Consider the following 26,038-nt stretch of genomic DNA (forward strand, 5'->3'; position numbering starts at 1 on the left):
AGAGAAACAAGAACACAATTTTGCAGGTAAGTACACAACTTACAAATCCAGTCAAGGTTCAAATCAGTACAACAAGTGCACCCACAGCAGCATTGGGGCAGCCGGGTACAGAGCTGAATTCGGAGTCGCGTGTCCAATGTTAACCAAAGTAGACTAAAGGGTGAACGAAGATGTGCTGCTCACGGGTGAGTAAAGCGGTGTCAGGGGTTGATCTCCTGAGGTTGAGGTAAGCACAAAGGGGGTCACATGGCAGCATGAAACTTACAGCCTCAGTAGCATGGTGGTGGTATACAGTTTTGGGGGTAACCGGAGATGCACTGCTCTCAGGTGATTAAAGTGGTGTCAGGGGTTGATCTCCTGGGGTTGAGGAAAGCCCCGGGAGGCCACAAGGCAGCACCAAACTTACACCCTCAGTGGCGCAGGGACAGCTGATGCAGAGTGCCAACACAGTGTTGGGCCCAATGCAAGTCAATGGTGGAGATCAGTTTTGGAAAAAAGCTGCAGGAGGCTGAACAAAGTAAATCAACAGCTGCCCTGGTAAATTCTGATGCTAGAGGATGTGGGAACTTAGGGACTCTTACCGTCCAGCTCCCCAAAACTCAGGGGCTCCAGGTGAAGTGGTGTCCTTTGGCATATGGAACAGCTTACTGGGCGATCGTAGTCAGGGGGAGTCTTCGATTTGAGGCGGCAAATTTTGAAGCAGAGTCTGGCAGAGGTTAGCCCACAGTGGACTCAGATTGGCTGGGGAACCTTCACAATACCGGGGGGGCCCTTGGACTCCAGCCGTGGGTGTAGGTGCAGAGGTGGGGCCGGAGGTTGTTTTGCGGGTCGTCAGAACAGAGTTCTTTTCTTTTAAAGTTGGTTTCTTCTTGAACAGGTCCGCTGTTCTCAGGAGATATTGACCTTTATCGAAGGCAGGTAGTCCTCCCAAAGCTTTGGAGGTCATTGGGCTGCAGGACAGGTCGTCTTTTGGCACAGGGTCGTTGAGAGCTGCAGACAGGTCGGTAGGGCTAGGGCCAAGTCAGTTGGTGTCTGCAGCCTTCTCTGCTGAGTTCTAAGGTTCAGGGGTGCCACCTAAATACTGAATTTAGGGGGGTTACAGGGAGTGGCAGGTGGTAGCAAATGGGCACTCAACTTTAGGGTGACTACACCCTCTTTATGACCTCTTCCGTTGGGAAGTGGGCATAACCTTAACCCTAGTGGCCTAATTCTTTTCAAAGAAAATGGAGATTTAAAAAGTACTGTCCACTTCAGCTCGTCCACCTTAGTGTTGGGACTGGCATGAAGTGGGCACTCCTCCTAATTTAACTAATTTTCCACCTGTGCAGCCACCAAAAGTGGGGTCAGGACATGGGGGTCGGTCATCTCCACCATCTGAAGAGACCTGGATCAAATTACAAAGGCGGCAAGACCTTAGAAGCTCCCAGCCCTAGAATGTCAATCCTGTCTGGGAGAGGAGTCACACTTCTGTCCAGAGCAGGCTTTTGTTCTGAGCCCTTGAGAGCACTGGCTCTCACCTCAGGGGGCCGGAATTCTGCCTAAGGTGTCTGCACTGGTTTTGACCACCAGTCAGTGTCCATGCTAGGAGTTGGTAGGTTTTAATGGGGGCACCTCTAAGGTTCGTTCTGAGTGCATGTATATGAGATGTTTGATACCAAACATTCCTATCGTCAGTGAAGCCATCATGTAGCTGAGGAACTAGTAATGACCGGTGTCCAGCACATGTACTTAAAATGGCTTCCCTGTTAACTTACTATGTCTGGGAATCAACAAAGACATAGCAGGGGCATATCTGCTCATGCAGGTATGCCCTCCCATGTAATATAATGCACCCTGCCTTCAGGGCTGGAAGGCCTCCTAGATGGGTGACTTACACGTATTGCACGCAGTGTAAAGGGGACAGGGCACAGAGGTTGTGTGCCATGTCATGTTTTCATTTTAGTTCTGCACCAAGACAACCTGCCTGCGAAAGCAGCACAGGGTGCACTTAGTGAGAGGGTCCCTGAGGGTAGCATGATTCGTGTTGCAGCCCTCAGGGGCCTTCTTTTAGTACCACATGCCTTAGGTACCAGGTGCACCATTTACTAGGGACTTACAGTGGTAGCTAAACATTTGCCAATTAGGACAAAAGACTGAGCAGTTTAGGGGAAAAGAGATCTGGCACTGAGGACCTGTTTAGCAGGGCCCAAGGGCACTTTCAGTCGAAATTGCTAAAGAAACCAGGCAAAAAGTGGGGTGTGACCATGTTAAAAGAGGCACTTTCCTACGTGTCCTCCTCCCAAATGAAAGAGGATGAAGCTAACTCTTCCCAGGGTAGTCTTCTTCTTCTAAGTGGCCATCTGAATTGGCATGGCCATTCCCAGGTCTGTGTTCCACTGTAAAGTCCATTCCCTGTAGGGGTATGGACCAACTTAACAGTTTGGGGTTTTGACCTTTCATTTGCATTAGCTATCTGAGAGGCATGTGGCCAGTTTGAATTAGGAAGTGAGAACCAAACAAGTATGGTTTTTGCTTCTTCAGGGAACAAACCACAGCAAAGGTTTCCCTCTCAATGGAACTCCAACACTGCTCTTAGGGAGTTAACCTCCTGCTACAGCTTGGTCATGGCCATTGTCATTGATTTGGGACAGGACTGCTCCTATTCCATGTTCAGAGGCATCTGTCTGCACAATTAACTCCTTAAACTAATCTGGAGCTTTTAGAACAGGTGCGGAGCACATTGCTTCTTTCAGGGTGTCAAAAACCTGTTGAAAGCTGGCTGTCCAGTTGACCTTTTGGGGCATATTTTGTGGCTGTCAGTTCTGTGAGGGGTGCCACAATAGTGCCATAGCCCTTCACAAATCGTCAGTAATACCCAGTTAAGCCAAGGAATGCCCTGACTTGGGTCTGGGTGGTTGGAGCTATCTAGTCAAGAAGAGTCTGGATCTGGGGTTGGAGTGGTTGACCCTCCACCAAACAAGGTGTCCCAAGTATACATCCTTACCCTGCCATATCTGCCACTTGCTTGCCTTGATAGAGACTCAATGACCTTTTTGAGGTGGATTAGGTGATCCTGCCAGTTAGAGCTGAAGACAGCAATATCATCCGGATATGCTGCACTAAAGTCTTATAACTCACCAAGAACTTTGTTCACCAACCTCTGGATGGAGGCAGGGCCATTCTTCAGACCAAATGGCTTAACAATGAACTGATAATGCCCATCAAGAGAGGAGAATGCAGATTTTAATGTTGCTCCTGGAGTCAGGCCTACCTGCCAGTACCCTGACGTGAAATCAAAAGTACTCTGATATTTGGCTGCTCCCAATGTGTCAATAAGTTTGTCTGCTTTTGGATCTGGCTGGGCATCTGTCTTGGTCACTGCATTAAGATCCCTATAGCCCATACAGAACCTCATCTCTTTCTTTTTACCCTGGGAATGAGGTTTGGGGGGTTAACACAACTGGGCTAGCCTAAGGACTGACTGAGTGCTCAATGACTCCCAATTCCGGCATCTTGCTTTGATGCTCTCCTCAACATGGTGAGATTGTCTGTAGATTTTGTTTTTGACAGGTAAACTGCCCGAGTGTCCACATCATGGGCACACCTGGTAGTTTTTCCAGGGGTCAATGAGGAGAGTTCAGCAAACTGGTGCAAGGCCTGCCTACAGTCAGTCCGCTGTTGGTCAGAGAAGGTGTCTGAAAAGACTACTCCCTCAAATGAGCCATCTTGGGTGCTCTTGGAGGTCTCTCCCATCCTTCCTTCACAAAGCAAAGTGGACCCCTAACAGGATGCCCAAACAAAAGTTTCAAATGGGGAGACTTCCACTCCCTTCTGTGGCCCTTCCCTGTAGGCAAAAGGCAGGCAAGGAAGTAGGACATCCCATCTCCTTCTGAGTTTTTAAGGAAGCCACAACAATCATGCCTTTCACAGTCTTGTGAAATCTCTCAACAAGGCCACTGCACTGGGGATGAAATCGGGTGATGAACTTATAGGTCACACCACATTCAACCCACATGTGCTTCAGGTAGCCAAACATGAAGTTGGCACCTCTGTCTAACACCACCCCCTTAGGAAAGCCCATGCCCATGCTTTAGCCTGATTGTCAGCGCTGAGGAGAGTATATGTCTCTCCAGGAAGGTAATGGTCTGAAGACATTAGTTGCTCAGTCACCATGGTGACACTGGCATCAGTGTCTCTGAGTGCTTCAACTTGAATCCCATTTATATGAGGTTGTTGTCTGTACGTCTCCAGACTACTGGGCCAGACAGCCAGGGCAGCTACATCTACCCCACCCTCTGAGACTAAAGTTGCCTCAGTAGGATCAATGACATGGTGAGGGCCTATTTGGAATTCCATCTGGAGACTTACCACTGCAGGTACACTTGAGGCGTTCTTCTTGTTAGGACAGTTAAGATCTCCAGTTAGGCACTGTAGGTTATCCCCGACACACATTTTGCCTAGTGTTGATGCAAACTTTGATTGAAAGTGTGCTGGGACCTGCTAACCAGTTCCCAGCACCAGTGTTCTTTCCCTAAAACTGTACCTTGGTTTCCACAATTGGCACAGCTCTGGCACACAGTTAAGTCCCTTGTAAAAAGAAGGTCTCTAAGGGCTGTAGCATGTATTATGCCACCCAAGGGGACCACTCACTCAGCACATACACAAAGCCTTGCATCTTGTGTGTGCTGGTGGGGAGACAAAGACAAAGTCGACATGGCACCCCTCTCAAGATGCCATGTACACGAAGAACTGCCTGTGGCATAGGTTAGTCACCCCTCTAGTAGGCCTTACAGCCCTAAGGCAAAATGCAATATACCACAGGTGAAGGCATAGCTGCATAAGCAATGTGCCCCTACAGTGTGAAGTCCATTCTAAGACATTGTAAGTGCAGTGCAGCCATATTGAGTATATGGTCTGGAAGTTTGTCACTATGAACTCCACAGCACCGTAATGGCTTCAATGAATACTGGGAAGTTTGGTATCAAACTTCTCAGCACAATAAATGATGCTAGTGTGGGATTTATTGAAAAATGCACAGAGAGGGCATATTAGAGATATACCCTGTATGTTAGCCCAACTGCTATTGTAGGACTGACCGGTCTGTGCCAGCCTGCCACTTTCAGGCGAGTTTCTGACCACATGGGGTGAGTGCCTTTGGCACTTTGTGGTCAGAAACAAAGCCTGTCCTGGGTGGAGGTGCTTCACACCTCCCCTGCAGGAACTGTAACACCTGGTGGTGAGCCTCAAAGGCTCAAGCCTCGGGCTACAGTGCCCCAGGGCACTCCAGCTAGTGGTGATGCCCGCCCCCTGGACAAAGCCCCACTTTTGGTGACAATTCAGGCGGGAAAAGTAGGGAAAACAGGGAGGGGTGACCACCGCAGCCAGGACCACCCCTGAGGTGCCCAGAGCTGAGGTGACCCCCTCTGTGAAGAATCCTCCATCTTGGTTTGGAGGACAGGGTCCAATAGGGATAGCAATGTGCCCCCTCCCCAAAGGGAGTTGGCACAAGGAGGGAATAGTCACCCTCAGGGACAGCAGTCATTCGCACTGCCCTCTGACCCTTAACACGCCCCTAAATCTTAGATTTAAGGGTCTCCCTGAAACCAGCTCACCAGATTCCTGGTGACCTACAAGAAGACAAAGGACTGCTAAGCTTGAAACATCCAGCAGAGAATTAGGAAGACGACAACTGCTTTAGCCCCAGCCCTACCAGCCTGTCTACTTTTTCAGAGAACCTGCAAAAAGACCAGTGACAAGTCCAGCAGGCCCAGCAACCTCTGCCAACTCCAGAGGACTGCCCTGCACCCAAAAGGACCAAGAACTCCAGAGGACAGTGGCTCTGTCTGAAGAAACCTACAATTAAGGCCTCCCACATCAATCCAGATGCGTGAGTCCTGACCCTGGTACGCCCACGGCCCATGTCCAGGTGGTCCACCCAGCAAGAAAGGGTCCCAAGGCGACTGTGAGCAAGAGCCCACCCTGGGTTGACCCCTCCACAATGACGCCTGCAGAGAGAATCCCGAAGACCCCAATGACCTCTGGACGAAGAAAACAGACGCCTGAAGAACTACTGCACCCGCAGTCCCCAGGATTTAAAGTAACCGACCCCCGGTGCAGCATCGACCAGCAGGCGGCCCTCCTCACTGCCCAGCCGGTGGGTTGCCCGAGAAGCCCCCCTGGACCTCGTCTGCAGCCTCATAGAGTTGCACTGAAAACCAGACGCCCTATTTGCACCCTGCACCTGGATGGCCTAGTGCAGCTCAGGGTGTGTGTTTGGTTCCTATTTGGGGCCCCTCTATTGCTCTCTTGAACCCCCCCGGTCTGCCCTCAAAAACCACAGGTACTTACCTACCAGCAGACCAAGTTCCCCTGTCTCCATAGGAGCCCACCTTAATTTGGTGCCTCTTTGACCTCTGCACCCGACTGGCCCCATGCCTGCTGGTGGTGGGTGTTTGGGGTTAACCCCCAACGTTGGACTACCTACACCCCGGAGATAAGAACTGTAAGTTGTATACTTACCTGCAAAACTGTACTATATTTTCTTCCCCCAGGAACGGTTGAAAAATGCAGTGTCCACTTTTAAAATAGCTTTTTTGCCATTTTAAGAAAAACAGTATATATTGTTGATTCTATTCAAAGTCCTGATTATATATATTCAAAGTACCTTTTATTTTATGTAATTACCTGGAAACTGAATCTTGTGGTTCTAGAAATAAATTAACAAAACTTATTTTCCTATATAAAATCCTATTGGCCTGGAGTTGAGTCACAGAGTGTGTGTTTCTTCTGATGCTGGTGTATGTACAACAAATGCTTAACACTACCCTCTAGTAAGCCTAACTACTCGATGCAGGAGGCTGGCCTTGTTTGTAGAGAGTACCCTGGGTACTTGCACCTTATACCAGGTCCAGTTATCCCTTATTAGTGAAATGTAGTAGTGCTCTAACAGCTTAGGCTGATAGAGGCAGATATAGCAGAGCAGCTTAGGCTGAACTAGGAAACATGCAAAGCTCATGCAATATCAGTTATAGTTACACAGTACTTATACACAAGTAAAGACAATACTCAGTGTTACTAAAAATAAAGGTATTTATTTGGGTGACAGTACCAAAAATATCTTAGAGACAATACTCCTTCTGGAGGTAATTATTATACACAATATATACACTAGACACCAAAATTAGACAAGTAAATAGTCATGGAACAATGCAAATTATAGGAAATGCCGTAGAATGTGATGGGAGAAAATGGGTCTAGAGGCAACACAAACCATATACTAAGAAAGTGGAATGCGAATCACGAATTCCCCCCTAGACAAGTGTAGTGTGTGCAGAATCGCTGGGAGAGTAAGAACACAGTAAAGGTGAGTAAATTACCCCATCGCATAGTCCAGAAAAGCAGGAGTAAAGTACTGCAAGTTTCCTTAGGACACACTACACCTTGTGATTGGGATTTTGCAGCAGCCAACCAAGTCTACAAAGAACAACTGCTAGATTCCTGGACCTGAAGACCTGCAAAGGAAGGGGACCAAGTTCAGAAGTCGAAAGAAGTTCCAGGAAGGACAGGAACCACTGCCAACCCAGAAGAGGGTGCAAAAGGAAGAGTCCACGGTTAGTCGAAGACTGCAGGAATGCACCCATGGAAGATGCCAGAGGGTTTCTGCGTGATGCAAAAGATGTCCCACGGCATGAAGATCATTGCAGACGAGAAGTGTGTTTTGAGTCAAAATGGCGCTGGATGGACCCAGGAGGGACATGGGGGCCTCAACTCTGTGTGAGGAGGGAGAGGGGGCTTTCAGCACTTTACAGAGCCCTCAGGATGCCAGCCAGCACCTCCAGGAGTCGCAGGATCCGGGTTCAAAGGAGGTGCAAAAATGCAGCTGATGCAGCAGAACAAAAGAAGGTCCCACGCCGCCGGAGAACTCAGCGAGTTAAGCGTCGCAGGATGGAGTGCTAGGGACCTGGGCCAGGCTGTGCACGAAGGAACTTTGCAAAGAGTGCACACAGGCCTCAGGAGGCGCAGAAGACGAAGTACACAGGGGTTCCGTCACTCTCAGGGAAGGCAAGGTCTTACCTCCTCCATATTGCGTCAGCAGGACCTCACAACAGTCTATGTCGATGATGTCCACCCACTGTGTCCTTAGGAACACGCTCGTTGCTGTGAGAGGAGTCCCAGGGTACCGGTCGTCGTCTTGGAAGGTGCCTGCTTGGAGCAGCGGAGTGACTCCATAACTCCACGCGAGATTTCTTGGGTCCTTCTGGTGCAGGATGAAGACAGGGCGTCCCTAGAGTATGCACACCGTGGAAAATGTTGCAGTTGCTGACTTGGAGCTGAGGTTGCTGGAGAAAAGTGTCTCTTGTAGACACTTTGTTGCAGTTACAGTGTTTCTTGGAGCAGGCTGCAGTTGTTCCGAGGTCCTGAAGGAAACTTGCAAGCAGAATCTGAATTGAACCCACAGGAGAGACCCTAAATAGCCCTGAGAGGGGGATTGGCTACCTTATCAGGTACAGACCTATCAGGAGGGGTCTCTGACATCACCTGCTCGCACTGGCCACTCAGAGCCCTCCAGAGTGCCCCCACACGTTGCAAAGCAAGATGGCTGAAGTCTGGGACACACTGGAGGAGCTCTGGGCACCACCCCTACGGTGGAGATGGACAGGGGAGTGTTCATTCCCCTTTCCTTTGTCCAGTTTCGCACCAGAGTACGGGAGAAGGGGTCCCTGAACCAGTGTCCACTGGTTTATGCAAGGAGGGCACCATCTGCGCCCTTCAAAGTATTTCCAGAGGCTGGGGGAGGCTACCCCTCCCCAGCCTGTAACACCTATTTCCAAAGGGAGAGGGTGTAACACCCTGCTCTCAGAGGAAATGCTTTGTTCTGCCTTCCTGGGACTGAGCTGCTCAGACCACAGGAGGGCAGAACCCTGTCTGTGAGGTGGCAGCAGCTGTAGCTGCAGTGCAAACCTCAAAGAGCTGGTTTGGTAGTACTGGGGGTCCATGGTGGAGCCCCCAGGATGCATGGAATTGGCTCCCCAATACCAGATTTGGAATGGAGGGAAACGTCTATGATCTTAGACATGTTACATGGCCATATTCGGAGTTACCATTGTGAAGCTACATATAGGTACCTATATGTAGTGCAAGCGTGTATTGGCGTCCCGCACTCAAAAAGTCTGGGGAAATGGCCCTGATCTATGTGGGGGCACCTTTGCTAGTGCAAGGGTGCCCTCACACTTAGTAATTTTGCACCTAACCTTCAGCAAGTGAAGGTTAGACATACAGCTGATTTATAAGTTACTTAAGTGCAGTGAAAATGGCTGTGAAGTAACGTGTGCATTATTTCACGCAGGCTGCAATGACCGGGCTGTGTAAGGGTTTGTCTGAGCTCCCTATGGGTGGAAAATAAATGCTGCAGCCCATATGGATGTCCTGGAACCCGAGTGCCCTGGGTACCTAGGTACCATATGCTAGGGACTTATGAGGGGGGTCCAGTATGCCAATTGAAATTGGTAAATTAAGTCACTGGCCTACAGTGACAAATTTAAAAGCAGAGCGAGTAAAAGCACGGAGGTTTTGGTTAGCAGAGCCTCAGTGGCACAGTTAGGCACTACACAGGCATACACATTAGGCCATAAATTATGAGCACTGGGGTGCTGACCAGAAGGATCCCAGTCAGACAGGCAAAAACATACTGACATACACATAAAAATGTGGGTAACATGCCAAGGAAGATGGTACTTTTCTACACTCGAACACAGTACGACAAATAGAGCATTAGTATTATCTATTTCAGACTCTGTCAAGCCTCTGGGGAACCCCTGGACTCTGTGCACACTACCTCATTTTGTTATAGTATATACAGAGCCAGCTTCCTACAGGTGCTCATTGGTTTTACAAGTGTGGCACCAAGCCATGCTGGCATCCCACTTTTTTCCACTTGTATCCAACCCTTGGGCTGGGAACAGCTTTGGGGCCCACACTCCTGTGCAAGTTTTTGGGGGTCTTTAGAAGACACTTCAATCAATTTTTCATTTGCAAATGGTGCAAAACACAAAATTCCACCGTTTGCGAATGTAAAGTAACCTTTCAGGATTTATGAAAGGCATCTGCAGTACAATTTAAGGAATACCTATACAATTTATTTAGGGAATACCTATTTGCGATTACCAATGCACATGAATCATGCATTTCCTAAATGAGAACTGGGCATTTAGGAAACTCAATTACCACAAATTCAAATTTGGTGGTAACCATGTGTAATTTTTAACAATGCATTAAAAATGCATTTTTAAAAGTGCCATTTAGCGCACACATGCCCCTAGGCCATGTGTGCGCTTTACATGTGCACAATGTCTTTGGGAGGGCATCAAAGAGGGCCTTAGGCCCCCAGCACCCTTGGAATTGCAATACCTAAATTGCAAATTCCTAACAGGAATTCGCAAATTAGGAAATGCAAAACCATTAGCACCTATGGGTCCATAGGGACGAATGGAGTCCCATTCCCTAATAGCAATTCCCTAATAGCGATTGCAAATTTTAAGAAACCGGTTTTAGGGATTCTCTATTTTCTTACATACTATTTTGCATTTCTCAAATAGTGATTTCTTAAAATTTGCTATTTAAGAAATGCAAAACGGGTCTTCGATCCATCTGGCCCTTTGTTTTTGTCCTTATTTTGTTTACCCTCTTTACCGTGTAGGGGCTTTAGGGCCTCTCTTTTGTGGTCCCCTCATCAGTGGAAATCTTGGTCACCCTCAGTGGTCTGCCTCTCAACTCTTAAGGAGAAAGTGGACCTAGGCGTACCAGGTAATGGTGCAACTTTCCTTGAACATAATTACTCAACAGATTTCTTTCATTATTAGATTGTACAGCTGTTCATAATCATGCAAATTCTTACCTTTTAACCAGCCACCTACAATTTTCACTCAGAAGTCCACAAAATCAGCCCAGGATTGTCTTTGGGTTTCTCGAGTCTCCTTGATTTTACACTCCCTCAGGAGGCAACCCAAACTCCTCAATCAGGGTAGCCTCCATGAGATCATAGGGTGTTGCATAAGCCTCATTCAGTGTGATGAGCCTACCCCTACACTTTTATGAGAACTGTTCCCAAAGAAGAGTTCCCCAGTGCTGTTTGTCGAGTCTTCTAGGCACACAGGCCCCTCTCATAGGCTGTGAACCACTTAGTGATATCATCACCTGGCTCATATTTGGGGACAACCCCTTTGGGGATTTTAGGTTCACAGTGATCTACTCTGTTCCTAGTTATAAAATTGCTGCCACCATTCTTGGGTGCTAACCACATTTCTATTCTTTCCTTTTCTATAACTAACATCCTGTTTTCCAGGTCCATTTTCTTAACTAGTCTCTCTAAGAGAGCATCTTTTTCAGAAATTTTATCTCTGGACCTTGAGGAACCTAAGCCACTCTCACTAAAGGGGGGTGTCCTAGACACTTGGGGTACAGATTCCTCTCCTCAAGTGGGAAAGGGTCCCATTCTTCCTCCTCATCTGAGTTGTCTTGATCTTGATTTACAGGATCAGTGGCTTCATCAGAAGGATGTCCCTGCTCATACTCTGCCAGCAGCTTCTGGAGCTCTGCGCTGGCAGGGCTTGAGCCTTTTTAGGTTGAGCGCGCAAGTGCTTTAACTTGTAACCTATCTGTGGGGTTTTAACTACGTGCACTGCACGCCCATCACTATCACTCATTCATGGGCTTGCGTTTCAAAAATAATTTGTTATCATTGGTAAATGTTTTAAGTTTGTTACTCCTTGGGGCGTTTTTGTTACTGCCTTGGACAGCGGCCCTGTTACATGGGTAGTTGCACGATTGCTGATACTGCATGAGAACTTATTTTTCCTTTTGTGTCTCTCCTTTGCGTTTATGGCGGCCACAGCGCTTTGAATCAGTTTGTTTATGTCAACAGTTTTACTTTTTTGACCAGTCAGTGCCCAAGCTAGGAGTTGGTGGGTTTTCAGGGGGCACCTCTAAGGTGCCCTCTGAGTGCATATATTAATAAATACATCACTGGATTTAGTGAGGGTTTATTAATATGAGATGTTTGATACCAAACATCCTTATTTTCAGTGAAGCCATCATGTAGCTGGGGAACTAATGATCAGAATCCAGCATATATACCTAAAATTGCTTCTCTGTTCACTTACAATGTCTGAGAATCGACAAAAACATAGCAGGGGCATATCTGCTCATGCAGGTATGCCTTCACATGTAATATAATGCACCCTGCCTTTAGTATTGGAAGGTCCGCAGGATGGGTGACTTACACATATTGCATATAGAGTAAAGGGGGCAGGGCACACAGGTTGTTTGTCATGTCGCGTTTTCATTTTAGCTCTGCACCAAGACTTACAGGCTGTGAAAGCAGCACAGGGTGCACTTAGTGAGAGGGTCCCAGAGGGTGGCACAATTCACGCTTCAACCGTCAAGGTCCTTCCTGTAGTACCCCATGGCCTTCGTACCAGGGGTACCTTTTATTAGGGAATTACAGTTGTAGCTAAAGGTTTGGAACTGGGGAACCTGTTTAGCAGAGACCCAGTGCACTTTCAGTCAAGACTGCACAAGAAACCATGAAAAAAGTAGGGGGAGGGAGTGACCTTGTCAAAAGAGGCACTTTCCTACATAGACCAGCATCGATAAGGCACGGAAAAACAGGAATGAATACCAACACAGCAGGTGGCAAAGTATAGGCCCAGATATCATCACATCTTGGGCAAGCAGAGTTGCAGCTATATCAGCACAGCACTCCCTGGCAATGCTGGAGAGCTACGGCAGGGGAAAAGTTTCCAGATCCAGCTCAGTGCCTAGAGGATATTCATGAGGTGAGGAATTCTGAAGCAAGAAGTACTCATTAGAGGCGGCCCTTCACGATATACTGTGAGTATTTTAGGTATTATTGAGGTCTGCCTTAAGCTAACCATTCTTGTAATTTTACCACTGTGCATCGTACCCTCCCTGAAAGTAAATACTTGGTCATAATATATGACTGTAAGCCTTCTTGGAGGGCTAGGGTGGAAATATAAAAGAACAGGGGATGTTGAAGTGAATAATAATCCTATATACAGTTTGGAAAATCACAGGACATGCAAAATGACATACCAAAATTATATGACTGCTTGTTAACTTGATAGTTGTTAGCCAATTCTAGGGATACAGGACTGGAAAATGCTTCATTTTGTCACCAATTCTCACATTTTTACCAGGTTGTCACAGTAAGGGGGCAATGGGGTTATATTTTAACCCTCAATACAAGTGGAAGTATTAGTCTTGTTTGGTGCTCCTTCGTGGTATTCAAATAATTAATGCTTCTAAGTCTCTATCAGATATTAGTTGTTACTATCTATTACAGCTATCTGCAGTCAGTGCGAATATACTCCTCAAGACTCCTGTGTCTGGCCTATGTCTCTGTCCTTGGGGAGACAATTTCACTTTCTTTTAACACAGTGCCTCTGGCATGGCATTGGATACCTATCAATTTAGAACTGCTACTCTGACACAGAAGATGGCAACTCACGAAATCTCACGTTTGCTGATTTCTCACTCATCCCATCTTTGACCTATATGTGACCCATCTGGCATAAGGTAAATATAGTAGCTAAAAGAAAGTGGCTAGTAATCCGCAATAACTATTCAGCTAAAAAAATAATAAAACACTAATTTGTCCAAGTCTTACACTAAAAGCACAAGAAAAAAAGGATTAATAGAAATATAAAAACTTAGAAACCTACAAGGATTCCAGCAGCTGCCGTCCAAATGGATGACGGGCCCAGGGTGTCTCTTGATCCGGGTCTGACTTCGGGCTGAGACAGATGTCTGTGGCAACTGCTGCCAACGACCAAACCTGTGCAGGACAAATGGAGTGACAGTTCAATAGGTGGAGTCATTTAGGTGTTATAACAGAAGCATTAAAGGATCTACTCATTATCAAGGGCCTTTAAATCTAAATTAAGCATCTTTAGCCTAGTGATGGCACCTTACAGGTCCCAAGTGTTTACTATGTCCTGAACAGTATGAGAGCTAGCAGCACAATCAAAATAAGAGGACCCAAGAGAAAACAAAGTCCCTCATAAACACTTATAATATTTGCCTCCTTCAATACTGTCATACCATTATTTTTGTGAATGTTGCAAATCACTGACAACCGCCAAAAGATAGCTATTACAACTTCTATGAAATAGATTAATAACTAAGCTAAAGTGTGCTCAGACACCTCCTCTGACAAAACAAAATTTCAATAAATATATAGTTAAGTCAATATCACTGACTTTTAAAACACATAACTTACAGGAGACAACTGCAATTTTGCAGCTTGTTTCTGCATTCAAAATGTTCCACAAACTGTAAGCTTCAGGAAAAAGGAAGGCTTTTCTAAGACAGCAGTTAAAGAAAACAGATGACAAATAATGACTCAATGGGAATTAGGAACACAAAACACACTGCTGAAGCCTGTGGATAGTCAGTGGTTGCTATAGGAAGTTAAATGCAGGGATATACTGGGGCGTGGCCAAGCCAGCCAAGATGGCGGTCACACATTAGAGGAGCTCCCATGGCCCGTCCACAATCTAATTTAATCCTGCATGACAGTGCACATTTGAAACCCCACTCCCCCCCCCTCGCTGATGTGAAGTGCAGAGACTCGGCCATCCGGCCCCTGCCTGCAATGATGACGCAGAACTAGCGATACAGCCGGGTTTGATCAGGAGCGGGGGCTCTTCCTTATGGCAGCACTGGTATGCCCCGCAAGCAGTGTCTGAGGCCGCAGTGGCAGCGATCGGCTGACTCCCCATGCCAGCACTTGCCAGGGCAGTGGACTGAAGAGCAAGTAAGACAGGACTGCCAAGACCTTCCTGGGTGGATTAAGTACCACAGGGGACGGGGCGTGGAGCCTTAGGCCTTTGGTGCAGCCTAGGCCGGGAGGTGAGTGAGGAAGCGTGCCTCCGTATCACCCCCTTGCACTCCTGAACAAACCTGGCTGGAGGGCTAGCTCAATTTAACTGATGGCGTACATGTGTGGCCACCTGCCCGAGGCACTGACTGCTGCAGCCACGGGCTCTCCTATCAAAAGCAGATGCGTATGCCAATGCAGGGCCACCTTCTGGCCTGCAGGAGGGGCAGCAGCAGACCTGGATATGTGAGGGTGCAGGCGTGCACTGAGCGGGCTGATTCTGCATGGGGGTCAATAGAGTAATACCCTGGGGCCTAAAGCAGAGTAACGCATACCTTATTGAAAGGCTGACGCTACCTTGCATGACCCCTGGCGCCGACGGCCATCTCACTGCTGCCCTTTCATCACGGCTGCCACGCCTGGGGTGAGGGGTCATTGTCTCCTAGGAGGCCCTGGAAGTCGACTGGGCCCCTATGCTCTGCGAAGAGGGTGGGGCGAAGGAGCCCTCCCCAGTGTAAACTGGAACCTTTCGGAGTTGTTGGCCGGAGGGGGGGGTGGTTGCCTCTTAGACTTCCCAATATGGACCATCTGCATACCACCTTAGTAAACCAGGTGGTCCAACTGAGTACTTCAGGGACTTCGCCTCCTGCAACGCACACTGTTACTTTTGGCCAGGAGTGGTTGGACCCCCATCTGAGAATATCCTATTGACTTACAGTCCATGCTATTTTGAAGGATTACCCACTCAACGGTGCATGTTCGCTGCCTGGTGTTTGGAGGGCCCGCCTCTCCCTCAACACTTCTTACATGCTGTGCAACCCCCTGCCAACTACTTGTTCTGCCATAGAGCAAGCGAGTTGGAGACATAGGCTTCTGTGACCCCTTCCCCATCTAGCACTACCTATTCAGACTTCAGGTGTTACATCTAGGACTCCTGCAGCCCAGTACCTCCATTCCTGGCAACGGGCTGCTCGTGCTGCTCTGTATCAAGCGGGACCATTCGCTGAAATCTTCTTACCATCTGCTCAACCTCTCACATCTGGACAATGGGGTGCGATAAGCATTTGCAGTTGAAAACTGCTCAAATTAAAATGGATCAGTATGCTATGCCCACCAAGCACAATAGAGGAGCTACTGGGGGGTAATCACTGGACCTGCCTGCTCCCCCCCTGAGGATCTGACAACCATCCTCAAAGCAATTCAAAACTCCAGGGATGCAGTGGAATTTAAAGAGTTTGGCATCCAGATTGACCTCTCCCTACTGCGGAAGGACCTTTGTAAGGTGGCTGACAGGGTCACAGAGGCTGAGATGAGGCTATCGACAGTAGAAGACGAGGAGGCAAACCTTAAACGACAAGTTTCTCGACTACAATCCACAGTGGCAGTCCTGCATAATCAGACAGAATATGCCGAAAACGGCTTGTGCAGGAACAAACTGCACCTTGTTGGCCTACTGAAGGGAATGGCGGGATCTAGGCTGGATGATCTTCTGAGGACTGGTTTTGCTCTTAGGTTCCAGCTGATAAACTGTCCTGCTGCTTCATTGTGGAACGGGCCCTCCGAGCCCCGGTCCAAAAGGCTCCTCCAGGTGCCCCTTCTCAGCCTGTTGTAACGTGCATCCTCAATCGTGCCAATGCCATTATTCACGAAGCCCGGACCCAACCTGAATTGCGGTACTCAATAGGAAAATCCTGATTCTCTGGGATTATACCAAGACAGTTCAGAAACGTTGTTGCTTTGAGGAGGTGAAACAAAAGCTCTGCGGGCCTAACATCCATTACATGATCCTCTTTCCTGCACACCTTAAAGTCATTTTTGCCTCCTATACATACGGTTTCAACACTCCTGTGCAGGCCTGGGAGTGAGCAACGGAACAACAACCCATTCACCCATCAGACAACATGGAACAGAGGGACTTTGAAGAAAGGTAATGCACCTCCCCACATCCTGTTCGAGAACCCCACAACAGTTTCAGAAAGTCTACGACGTCACGGGGCATAAGCGACCCTACAACGAGTACCTCTCCTACTGAGAAGGTGCTGGAACCTGCAGACCATTAGGCCTCTCTGTCGGATACTCCAACGATTTTCCAGTCTGCAGAGACTCTGCTGGACTCTTCGCCTTGAATACAGGTGCAATTCTGTCACAGTTTCAGGCAAATCTGATTTCGGAGTACTGTAACGGGTAAGACCTGCCAAAAACTGGCAACAGGGTGACCGCACAGTACGGGGGGGTCAAAGGCTAAGTACTAATTTTCTATGAGACAATGTTCATTGGGTTTTTTGTGTGTTGATGAGTCTTTTTTTAATTCCATTAATATCGCTGTCAGACAAAGTATCCTCAAAAGGGTGTATGAGACTCCAGACTGTACGTGCTTATTTTCCCCCGCATTTGTTTCTAAAATGTTCTTTATAGGGACGACGGATGCTTCACGGGAGTAAGTATGGGAGGGGGGCGTTGGGAGGGAGGTGGTATTGTAATTTAGTTGTAATATTTTAAGGTAGCAAAATGTAATTACATATAGGCAGATTTTGTTAGATTAGAGGTTATGACATATTTAAATATAAGTGGTACGTTCCCCCTCACCTTCCCTTTAGAATAGAATGTTCTGACTGTTAGGTAGAGGAGTTCACAATAGAATGTTGGGGGAGAGAGCTGAGAGGAGATGTGAAGAGCTGATGAGGAGAAGTGGAGATGAGAATAAGGCGTGATTCTAAAGAACCATTGATCTCTTTTCATTATAACTGCTGCTGCTGTTGTTGTTCTTTATTGCTTTCTTTGCAGGCACTCACCGCATAGGCTATACAACATAGAAACCCTTACCATTGAATATAATCTGGCACAACCATACGCCACTCCTCTCCCAAATAAGGGACTTAGAGAGAGCTCGGGCATTGACATGACCCCTTGTCCATATGTTTAGACTCATCTCCTGGAACGTAAACGGTCTTCTGGACCTAATCAAGAGGCCTGAAGTTCTGAGATATATCAAAAGATACAAACCAGATATTTTTAGCTTCAGAAGTCGCACCTTTTAGGTAATCACTCTCCCTTTCTTGGCTCATTTTGGATACAATTGTAAATATCATGCAGGCCACGTTCATGGTTCCACAGGGCATGCCATTCTTCTCCACAAAACCTTCCCACAGACTGTATCTATCACTACCATACACACGGATCCTCAGGGGTACTATGTTGGTACAGAGGGCTGTTTGGGAACAACCCCCCTTAATCAAGTCTCTTGTTATGTTCCTCTTCACCTCTTGCAAGCCAACGTACGTGCACTTCGATCGCTAATGACGACCTTACCGGTGGAAATGACCTGCGTGGGCATGGACTTTAACACAGTTCTTGACCGTGTGAGGGACACATTTGGGGCCCCACAACCAGGCAGAGTAACATGCTCTGCATCCCTCAATACGTGGGCGGATTCCAGGGGTCTTAGAGATGCCTGGCATTCCTGGAACCTGCAGCACCAGTCTTACACTCATGCGCCAGCTGCCCATAAGACTGAATCCAGGATCGACCTAATTTAGCTGACGGCGTGCAATCTTCTGCTGCTGCCCAGTGTTCGTTTCTTACGGAGAGGTATCTCAGACCATGTTCCCCTTCTTCTTGAATGGGGCACTCCGAAGGGCGTCCTTCGCCCAATGTAAAGATTCAATGCCTGGTGCCTGACTGATCAGAACTGTGTAGAATTCATAGAGGAAGCACTCCGCATCTTCTTCTAGAATAACAGGGGTTCAGTGTCCTCTGCGGGGACTCTATGAGCCGCTAGTAAACCAGCCCTGCGAGGAAGCCTTAAGAGCTATGTGAGAGGTGTGAAAAGACAGTGACAGGCGCAGGTTACTGAATTGGAGGTATAAATCCTTGAGTTAGAACAGCACACCAATAGCGCAAGCTCAACTGAGGTGCTCCATTAACTGAAGATGGTAAGAGCTCAGACCCACCAGGTCTCCTTAGAAGAAGGCCGGCAGTGCTGGAAGGCGTCTACCCAACGGATTTATGCCTAGGGGGATAAGTTGGGGAAGTTGTTGAATTGGTTAGAGACAAGGGGGGGGATGTCTCCCATTACATTGTCCTTGCCATTATGAACCGCTCTTGTACTCTACAAGAGAGAGGAGTAACCTCTGATAGCCCCAACATATGCGGCCTTCTGCCGAGATTTATATGGGCCCCCTGATACTGTCTGGTGAACTTTCACACCCTCTTCTAAGGGATGTGCCTATGTCATCAATTCTTTTCTCCCTAGCCAGAAAATTAGATCAGCCACTGACAGCGGAGGAGACAGGGGCAGACCATCACTGATCTCCAATCTGGAAAACCCCAGGTCCCGATGGGTTCCCCACTGAATGTTTTAAGTGTTACTGGGACATACTGATGCATCATCTACTGGCTCTCTATAATGAGGTGCTAAGACATGGTACGTTCCCTGCAGATCCTGATACTGCCACCATTGTTGTCCTATCTAAATCGAGGCAACTGACCCAAAACTGCTCCACATATCATCCAATCTCACTTATCGCAGATATCAAAACCTTTGCGAAGGTACTGGCAGATAGGCTAACCCGAGCCCTCTCTCACCTTATCCATCCCAGCCAATGTGGCTTCATGCCCGGTAGAAGCACTCGCCACTGCATCTGAAGAGTGCAGCTGGTCCTGTCTCAGGTACACCACTTCCACAGCAACTTGCAACTAATCAACTTCCACAAAGCACTTCACAAGGTCTTGTGGTCCTTTTTAGAGGCTGTGCTCCAACGGGCAGACTTTGCAACCAAGTTTCAAGGCCTAGTGGGATTATTATATAAAACTCCCTCTGCACAAGTTTGGGTGAATGGAATCCTCTCCCTGCCTTTTCAAATCTGTAGAGGGATGCAGCAAGGCAGTCCATTATCCCCGCTTCGTACCTCCCCCCTACAGGAAGTGTAACACCTGGCGGAGAGCCTCAAAGGCTCAAACTCTTGTTACAGTGTCCCAGGCCACTCTAGCTAGTGGAGCTACCCGCACCCTGGAAAAAGCCCCACTTTTGGCAGCAAGTCCAGCTGGAAAATTAGGGAAAGCAGGGAGGAGTGACCACCTCAGCTGGGACCACATCTAAGGTGTCCAGTGCTGAAGTAACTCCTTCCATGCGAAATCCTCCATCTTAGTTTAGAGGACAGGGGCCAATAGGGTTAGGTCTGTGTCCCCCTCCCCAAAGGGAGTGAACATAGGAAGGGTGTAGCCATCCTCAGGGACAGTAGACATTGCCTACTGCCCTCTGACCCCCGTAACGTCCCTAAATCGAGGATCTAAGGGGTCCCCTATTCCCAGTTCATCAGGTTACTGGCAACCTCATAAGAAGAAAGAAGGACTGCTAATCTGAAACCACAGCAAAGAAAAATGAAGATGCAAACTGACTTGGCTCCAGCCCTACCGGCCCGTCTCCAGCTTCAAAAGTCCTGCAAAAAGAAAACAATGCATCCTGCAGGAACAGCAACCTCTGAAAAACCTCCAGGGGACTGCCTGCATCACAGAGGACCAAGAACTCCCGTGGACAGCCGCCCTGTCCAAGAAGAAACTCTATCTAAGGACTCCAGAACGGCCCCGGATCTGTGAGTCCTGTCTACTCTGCACCTAATGTCCACGGCCCATGTCCAGGTGGCCCATCCAACTAGAGCTGGTCCCCAGGCGATTCTGAGCAAGTGCCCACCATGGGTTGATCCCCCCCCCCCCTCTGTCCAACACGACGATGCCTGCAGCCTGAGTCCGGAGGACCACCCTGCCCTCACAGAACCGGACGAAGATACCCGTCGCCAAAAGGTATTCTGTATCCGCAGCCCCCGGGCCTTGGGGAACACAAACTCCGGTGCAGCAGCATCCAGCAGGCGGCCCTCCCTTTGTCCAACCCGTAGTTTTCTGGAACCGACCCTCTAGACCCAGCCTACAGCATCTACGTGGCCCCATGGGATCTCCCTATAGAAAAGCATTGGGAGACCAACACTGTGTTTGCACCCTGCACACGGCCACCCCTGCGATGCTGAGGGTGTGTGTTTGGTGCTGACCTGTGCCCCCCCGTGCTCCTCCTAAACCCCCAAGCTCTGCCCTCCGAAGACATGGATACGTACCTGCAAGCAGGCCTGATTCCGAGTGCCCCCAGCCTCCATAAAAGCCCACCATAAATTTGCCTCATCATTGATATCTGCACCCGGTCGGCTCCATGTTGCTGGAGGTGGGTGTTTGGGGTTAACTTGAACCCCAACCATTGGACTTTCTAACTCCCGGAGACTGGAACTGTAAGTCTTGTACTTACCTCAAAATCGTACTAAATGTTATTCTCCCCAGGAACTGTTTCTGAAAATTGCAGTGTCAACTTTTCAAACAGGTTATTGCAATTTATACAAAAACTATATAACACGCCCATTCTAACCAAAGTGGTATTGATCCACATGTTGAATATTTTGAATCTTGTGGTTCCAGGAAATAAATTAACAAAAGATATTTTTGCTATATAAAAAACATTGGTCTGGAGTTAGTCATTGAGTGTATGCTTCCCTTATTGTCTACGTGTGTACAACAAACAACCACACTACCACAAAAAGAGAGTATTAGCTACTATAGCCTCTTTTAAGTCTCTGGGGAATGCCTGGACTCTGTGCACACTATAACTCATTTTGATACAGTATATACAGAGCAAGCTTCCTACAGTGACATTTTGAATGTGATGCATAATTGTGCTGCTGCTAAATATGTCTTTATGTCACTTAGGGGGGTACAACCAAAACCCCTAATGCCTTGCAGCACCTTTCTAGCTAATCTAGGTCTACTTTTCTGGCAAATGTATTTATCACTAGTCGATCGTGACTGATGCAAATCTTGCGCTGATATTGAAAATGGTAGGACCTGGAAGAAGCATAGCAACTGAAGAAGGATATTCATCTTCAGGGATGTCATCTTCCCAAATAAGGATCCCCACCATCCAAGATCAGTTTTTTATTCCCTCATGAGGAGTAGGTTATTTGCATTATGTAACTCTTGTGGTAGTGGTGTAATCTACAACCTGAGTATTTAATAGACTTCTGCCCACTTGAATGGGAAGTTAGTTCTATCTCCACTCTGGCCTCTAGCTCTATATTTAGCTACAAGATTTCAGATTTAGTGACATTAAGTCTGAATCCTGAAACACTCCCATAGTGTTGTAGGAGAGGTATAACTGCTTCAATAGAGAATAAAGGGACTACTAGTGTTAACACAATGTCACCTGGAAAGAGGTGTATCTTATGTTGTAGGTCCCCAAAATGCATTCATTTTACTAGGCGGACTGTTTGCCCAGCTGGAAAGCAGTTCCATGGAGAGTGCAAAGAGGAGAGTGGATAAAGTGATAGTTCTGGCTCTTTCCCTCAAGGGAGTGGACAGCAATCTGTTTTCTGCCCATTTTATTTCTGGCCACTAGGTTCCTTATAAATGGTCCATATATATTTTTACATACACGGTCCAATGCCACCAGTTTGAGGATGGGCCTCTCCACGCAAATGAAAGCTTTTTCAATTGCTAGTATTAACCTAGGTATGGAGCGTCTGTTGACTTTCTTAATCAGCTGTAAAACCCTGTGTATGTTATCAGAAGTCTGTTAGTTCCTTATGAACCCTGATTGGACTGGGTCAATTAGAAATGGCATAGATTTTTCCAGTATATGGAATGCCCAAACGTGGATCATGTGCTCAGTGTGTCACTGGAGCCAAACTACACCTGACTGAATTGCCCTAATCCAGACAACACCAGCCTTGGGTTGCTTGTGTTCTTGTTCAGGCTGGACCTGGATGGCAGTTCAGGGTGGACTGTTCCTAATGGAGATGTATCAACACCGTCTGTCACAACACACTTAGCACATGCCTCCACGACGGTGGAATCTGCCACAAAGCCCTGAACTGGCTCAAATCCTTCCTCTCGGGCAGAACCCAAAGAGACCACCTCCCACCATTCCTGTCAAAAGCCACCAAGACCATCTGCGGAGTCCCCCAGGGATCCTCACTCAGCCCCACCCTCTTTAATGTCTACATGGCTCCGCTCACCAACATCGTCCGATCCCACGGCCTCAACATCGTCTCCTATGCGGACGACACTCAGCTGATCCTCTCTCTCACGAAAGACCCCACAACCGCCAAGACCAACTTCCACACCAGACTCCACGCCATCACCAACTGGATGGAAGCAAGCCGCCTCAAACTAAACTCAGAGAAGACCAAGATCATCATCTTCAGCTCCAACAAAGCAGCATGGGACGACTCATGTGCCCTGCCATGTTGGGAACCGCCCCAAAGCCCACCACCCAAGCACGCAACCTCAGCTTCATACTGGACTCATCGCTCACTAAGACCCAGTAAGTCAATGCCATCTCATCCTCATGCTTTAACACCCTTCGCATGCTTCGCAAGACCTTCAGATGGATTACCATTGAAACCAGAAGAACGGGCACCCACGCCCTTGTCAGCAGCAGACTGGACTACGGAAACGCACTCTACGCGGGAACAACCACCAAGCTCCAGAGAAAACCTTAGTGTATCCAGAACACCTCAGCACGACTCATCCTCAACCTCCCTCGCCACGAACACATCTCAGCCCACCTCAGAGACCTCCACTGGCTCCCTGTCAACAAAAGGATCAACTTCAAACTCCTCATCCATGCCCACAAAGCTCTCCACGACACCAAACCCGCCTACCTCAACGAGCGCCTCAACTTCTACACCCCGACCCTCCAGCTCCACCAACCCCACCCTTGCCACCGTCCCCAGTGTCCACCATACCACAGCCAGTGGCAGATCCTTCTCCCACCTTGGCGCCAAGACCTGGAACTCCCTCCCTACTGATTGACTGATTGATTGAAGACTAATTTGCATATGGATAGGTCTAAACTGAGATGGCATGGTGAGCAAAAGAACAACAGGATGGAATGTTACCATGAGCGACTGTCAAAGGTTAGACAAGTTGCAAGCATTCCATCAATCACCTTTTGTGTTTAAAAAAAGGAACTGACTTCCATGTGCGTGTGGATTGTCTTATGGTTCTGTGCTAAATCTGGCTAGTAACAAATGGTTGGAGCTGCTCCTTGTACAAACTAGTGCTGCTGGGTGGTTACTGCTACAGAATATTTTTTCCAGCTCCAATCTTCCATCTGGGGAACGTTCAAGAAATGTTGAATCTGTGAGAAGAAGTATTAATTAAAAGATTCTAAAGAATATTTTCAGCCACAAGCAGGACACCATAGCTATTATTAAATAAATTACTATGAACGATGGCTTCTAACATGCTCAGGCCGTACAAAGACAGCCTAATCCAAATGTCAGTATAGCGTTTAAACACATGGTTGTCTTGCTCTTATTTTAGGACCTCTCAATAGCTTTTTGGAAATGTTAAATCATTTACAGCAGTTGGATGAATAAATCACTTTTACAATTGAGAGCAATATCTCAATCAAAAATAAAAGCCAAAACGAGGGATCAAATTACTATAATCATATAATAAATTCTGTGCTGAATCTGGATCAGAATATGAATCAACATCTTCAAAGCCGTTACAGTGTTAAACAAGAACATACTTTGGTTGCTTTTAGAACCTCAATCAATGGCTAATCTTTCAACTGAGAACGAAGTAAGGATTTTCATTGGAATTTCGAACAAGTGCACAAATAGTATAGGAGTACAAGGCAACGATTGATAACTAGTGCAATTTAAATCACGCAATGGTTTAGTAAAAAAAATGAAAGCAAAACATTTAGCACTACTAGAATTTCAAGCAAGAGTTGATTTACTTTTACAAAATGTTTTGAAGGGTTGGCAAATAAAAGAATTTGGTTCTGGAGCAAAAAATTTCTTGCTAAGTTTCAACAATACATAAAGGGCAGTGCACTTCTGGGTTTATTGTTAAAGGCCACAGCATGCTTCTACCAAAAAGTGGTATTTCTTGGGCTCTTTGTTCTGCATGGGTATAATGCATTCCAGTCCACATATATTTTTCAGTCTAGATAATTACATAGGAACTGAAGTTGCAATGCGGTACAAAGAACTACAAATTTGCTATAAAAGTGTAAAGTAACAGGTGAAATACTACAAAGATAAACCTTGGAATGAAAAGGTCGATCATAGCTATGCCCCGGAACAATTTATGTGCTGAATATGGATGCGGTTAAAATAAACAAGCGCACTCCAGTTGCATGTGTTCAGTATCATCTTACCTGTACAAGGTCCCTTCGCCCCACGGTGAGAGCAGAGGCAGCATTCTTTTGGCAGGTCTCTTGGATCTCGTCCATGTTAAGACTGAGAACGAAAATAATATAGAGAAATACTGTCAGGACACTGGGATGATTTTCCAGGGAGCAAAATTGCTCTGTTTAAAGGTAGTATGATTGTGAGGCAGGCATGGCACCAATTGTGCAACAAGTCTCTTTCATAGACACAATACATCTTTCATGGATAACAAAAAGCTTATACATTAATAAAAAGAAAACAAAAGACTGTAGGCTCATAAGTCACTTGCACAGTTTCCACTTGATAAACGGTTTCTCGATTTCATCATTATGACAGCCCCGGTATGCTTTCTGGTGCAAGAGACCTATGTCACAAGTCTCCTGACCAGTGTTCCATGTGATTATGCCATGTTACTATCTGAGTGCTAAAGTCTGTTAGGATTTTGAGAACTACCAAAAGTAGTATTCAATTTAGCATAGGTCCTTACCACCCCCACACCCAAGCTATAGGACTACACAATGGCAGTGGCAGCTGGTCTTTGTATTAACGTGCTGTCCTTTTTTACCTGCACCTCACAATGGGGACTGCCTAATGGCTCTTCCTGGTGAATCTGTATAGTGGGTTGAAGTTGTATGAAGCCCCTAAGGCTTCAGGTGCTCTAAAAGTTTAGTGATGGCCATAAGCCACTATCTGCCTTTCCCATCTTGTTCTCCCCATGCTTCTCCATAGGATTTCCTTTTATTTTGGAGTGCACTGTAAAACGAGGTCCACTATCTAGGTTTTAATATGGATTCCTACAAAATAACTATTGTGCTCTGGTTAAAGCTTCGAAGCGGTTCAAGTAGGTCAAGGTGTGTGACATGAGAGGAACCAATACAGAGACCTTTGCTGTGTGGCCTGGTCAGATGGCACACACCTCACAGTCAAGAATAGGCTGATGATT

General features: G+C 47.2%; 1 protein-coding gene across 3 annotated transcripts in view; it reads right to left on the reverse strand.

Annotated features, from left to right (window-relative positions):
* Positions 1–26,038, reverse strand: part of WDR59 (WD repeat domain 59) — an 813,082-nt gene that overhangs the window by 198,471 nt on the left and 588,573 nt on the right. For all 3 annotated transcript variants that reach the window (XR_011199955.1, XM_069217643.1, XM_069217642.1), the window contains exons 20-21: positions 25,083–25,164; positions 13,719–13,831 (exon numbers count right to left, since the gene is read on the reverse strand). Coding sequence is in view for 2 of the 3 variants with exons in the window: in XM_069217643.1 (XP_069073744.1) it covers positions 13,719–13,831; positions 25,083–25,164 (195 nt within the window). In the remaining variant the exon portion in view is untranslated. The remainder of the gene's footprint in view (positions 1–13,718; positions 13,832–25,082; positions 25,165–26,038) is intronic.

This window comes from Pleurodeles waltl, chromosome 12 (genome assembly GCF_031143425.1).
Source record: "Pleurodeles waltl isolate 20211129_DDA chromosome 12, aPleWal1.hap1.20221129, whole genome shotgun sequence".
NCBI classification, from domain to species: Eukaryota; Metazoa; Chordata; class Amphibia; order Caudata; family Salamandridae; genus Pleurodeles; species Pleurodeles waltl.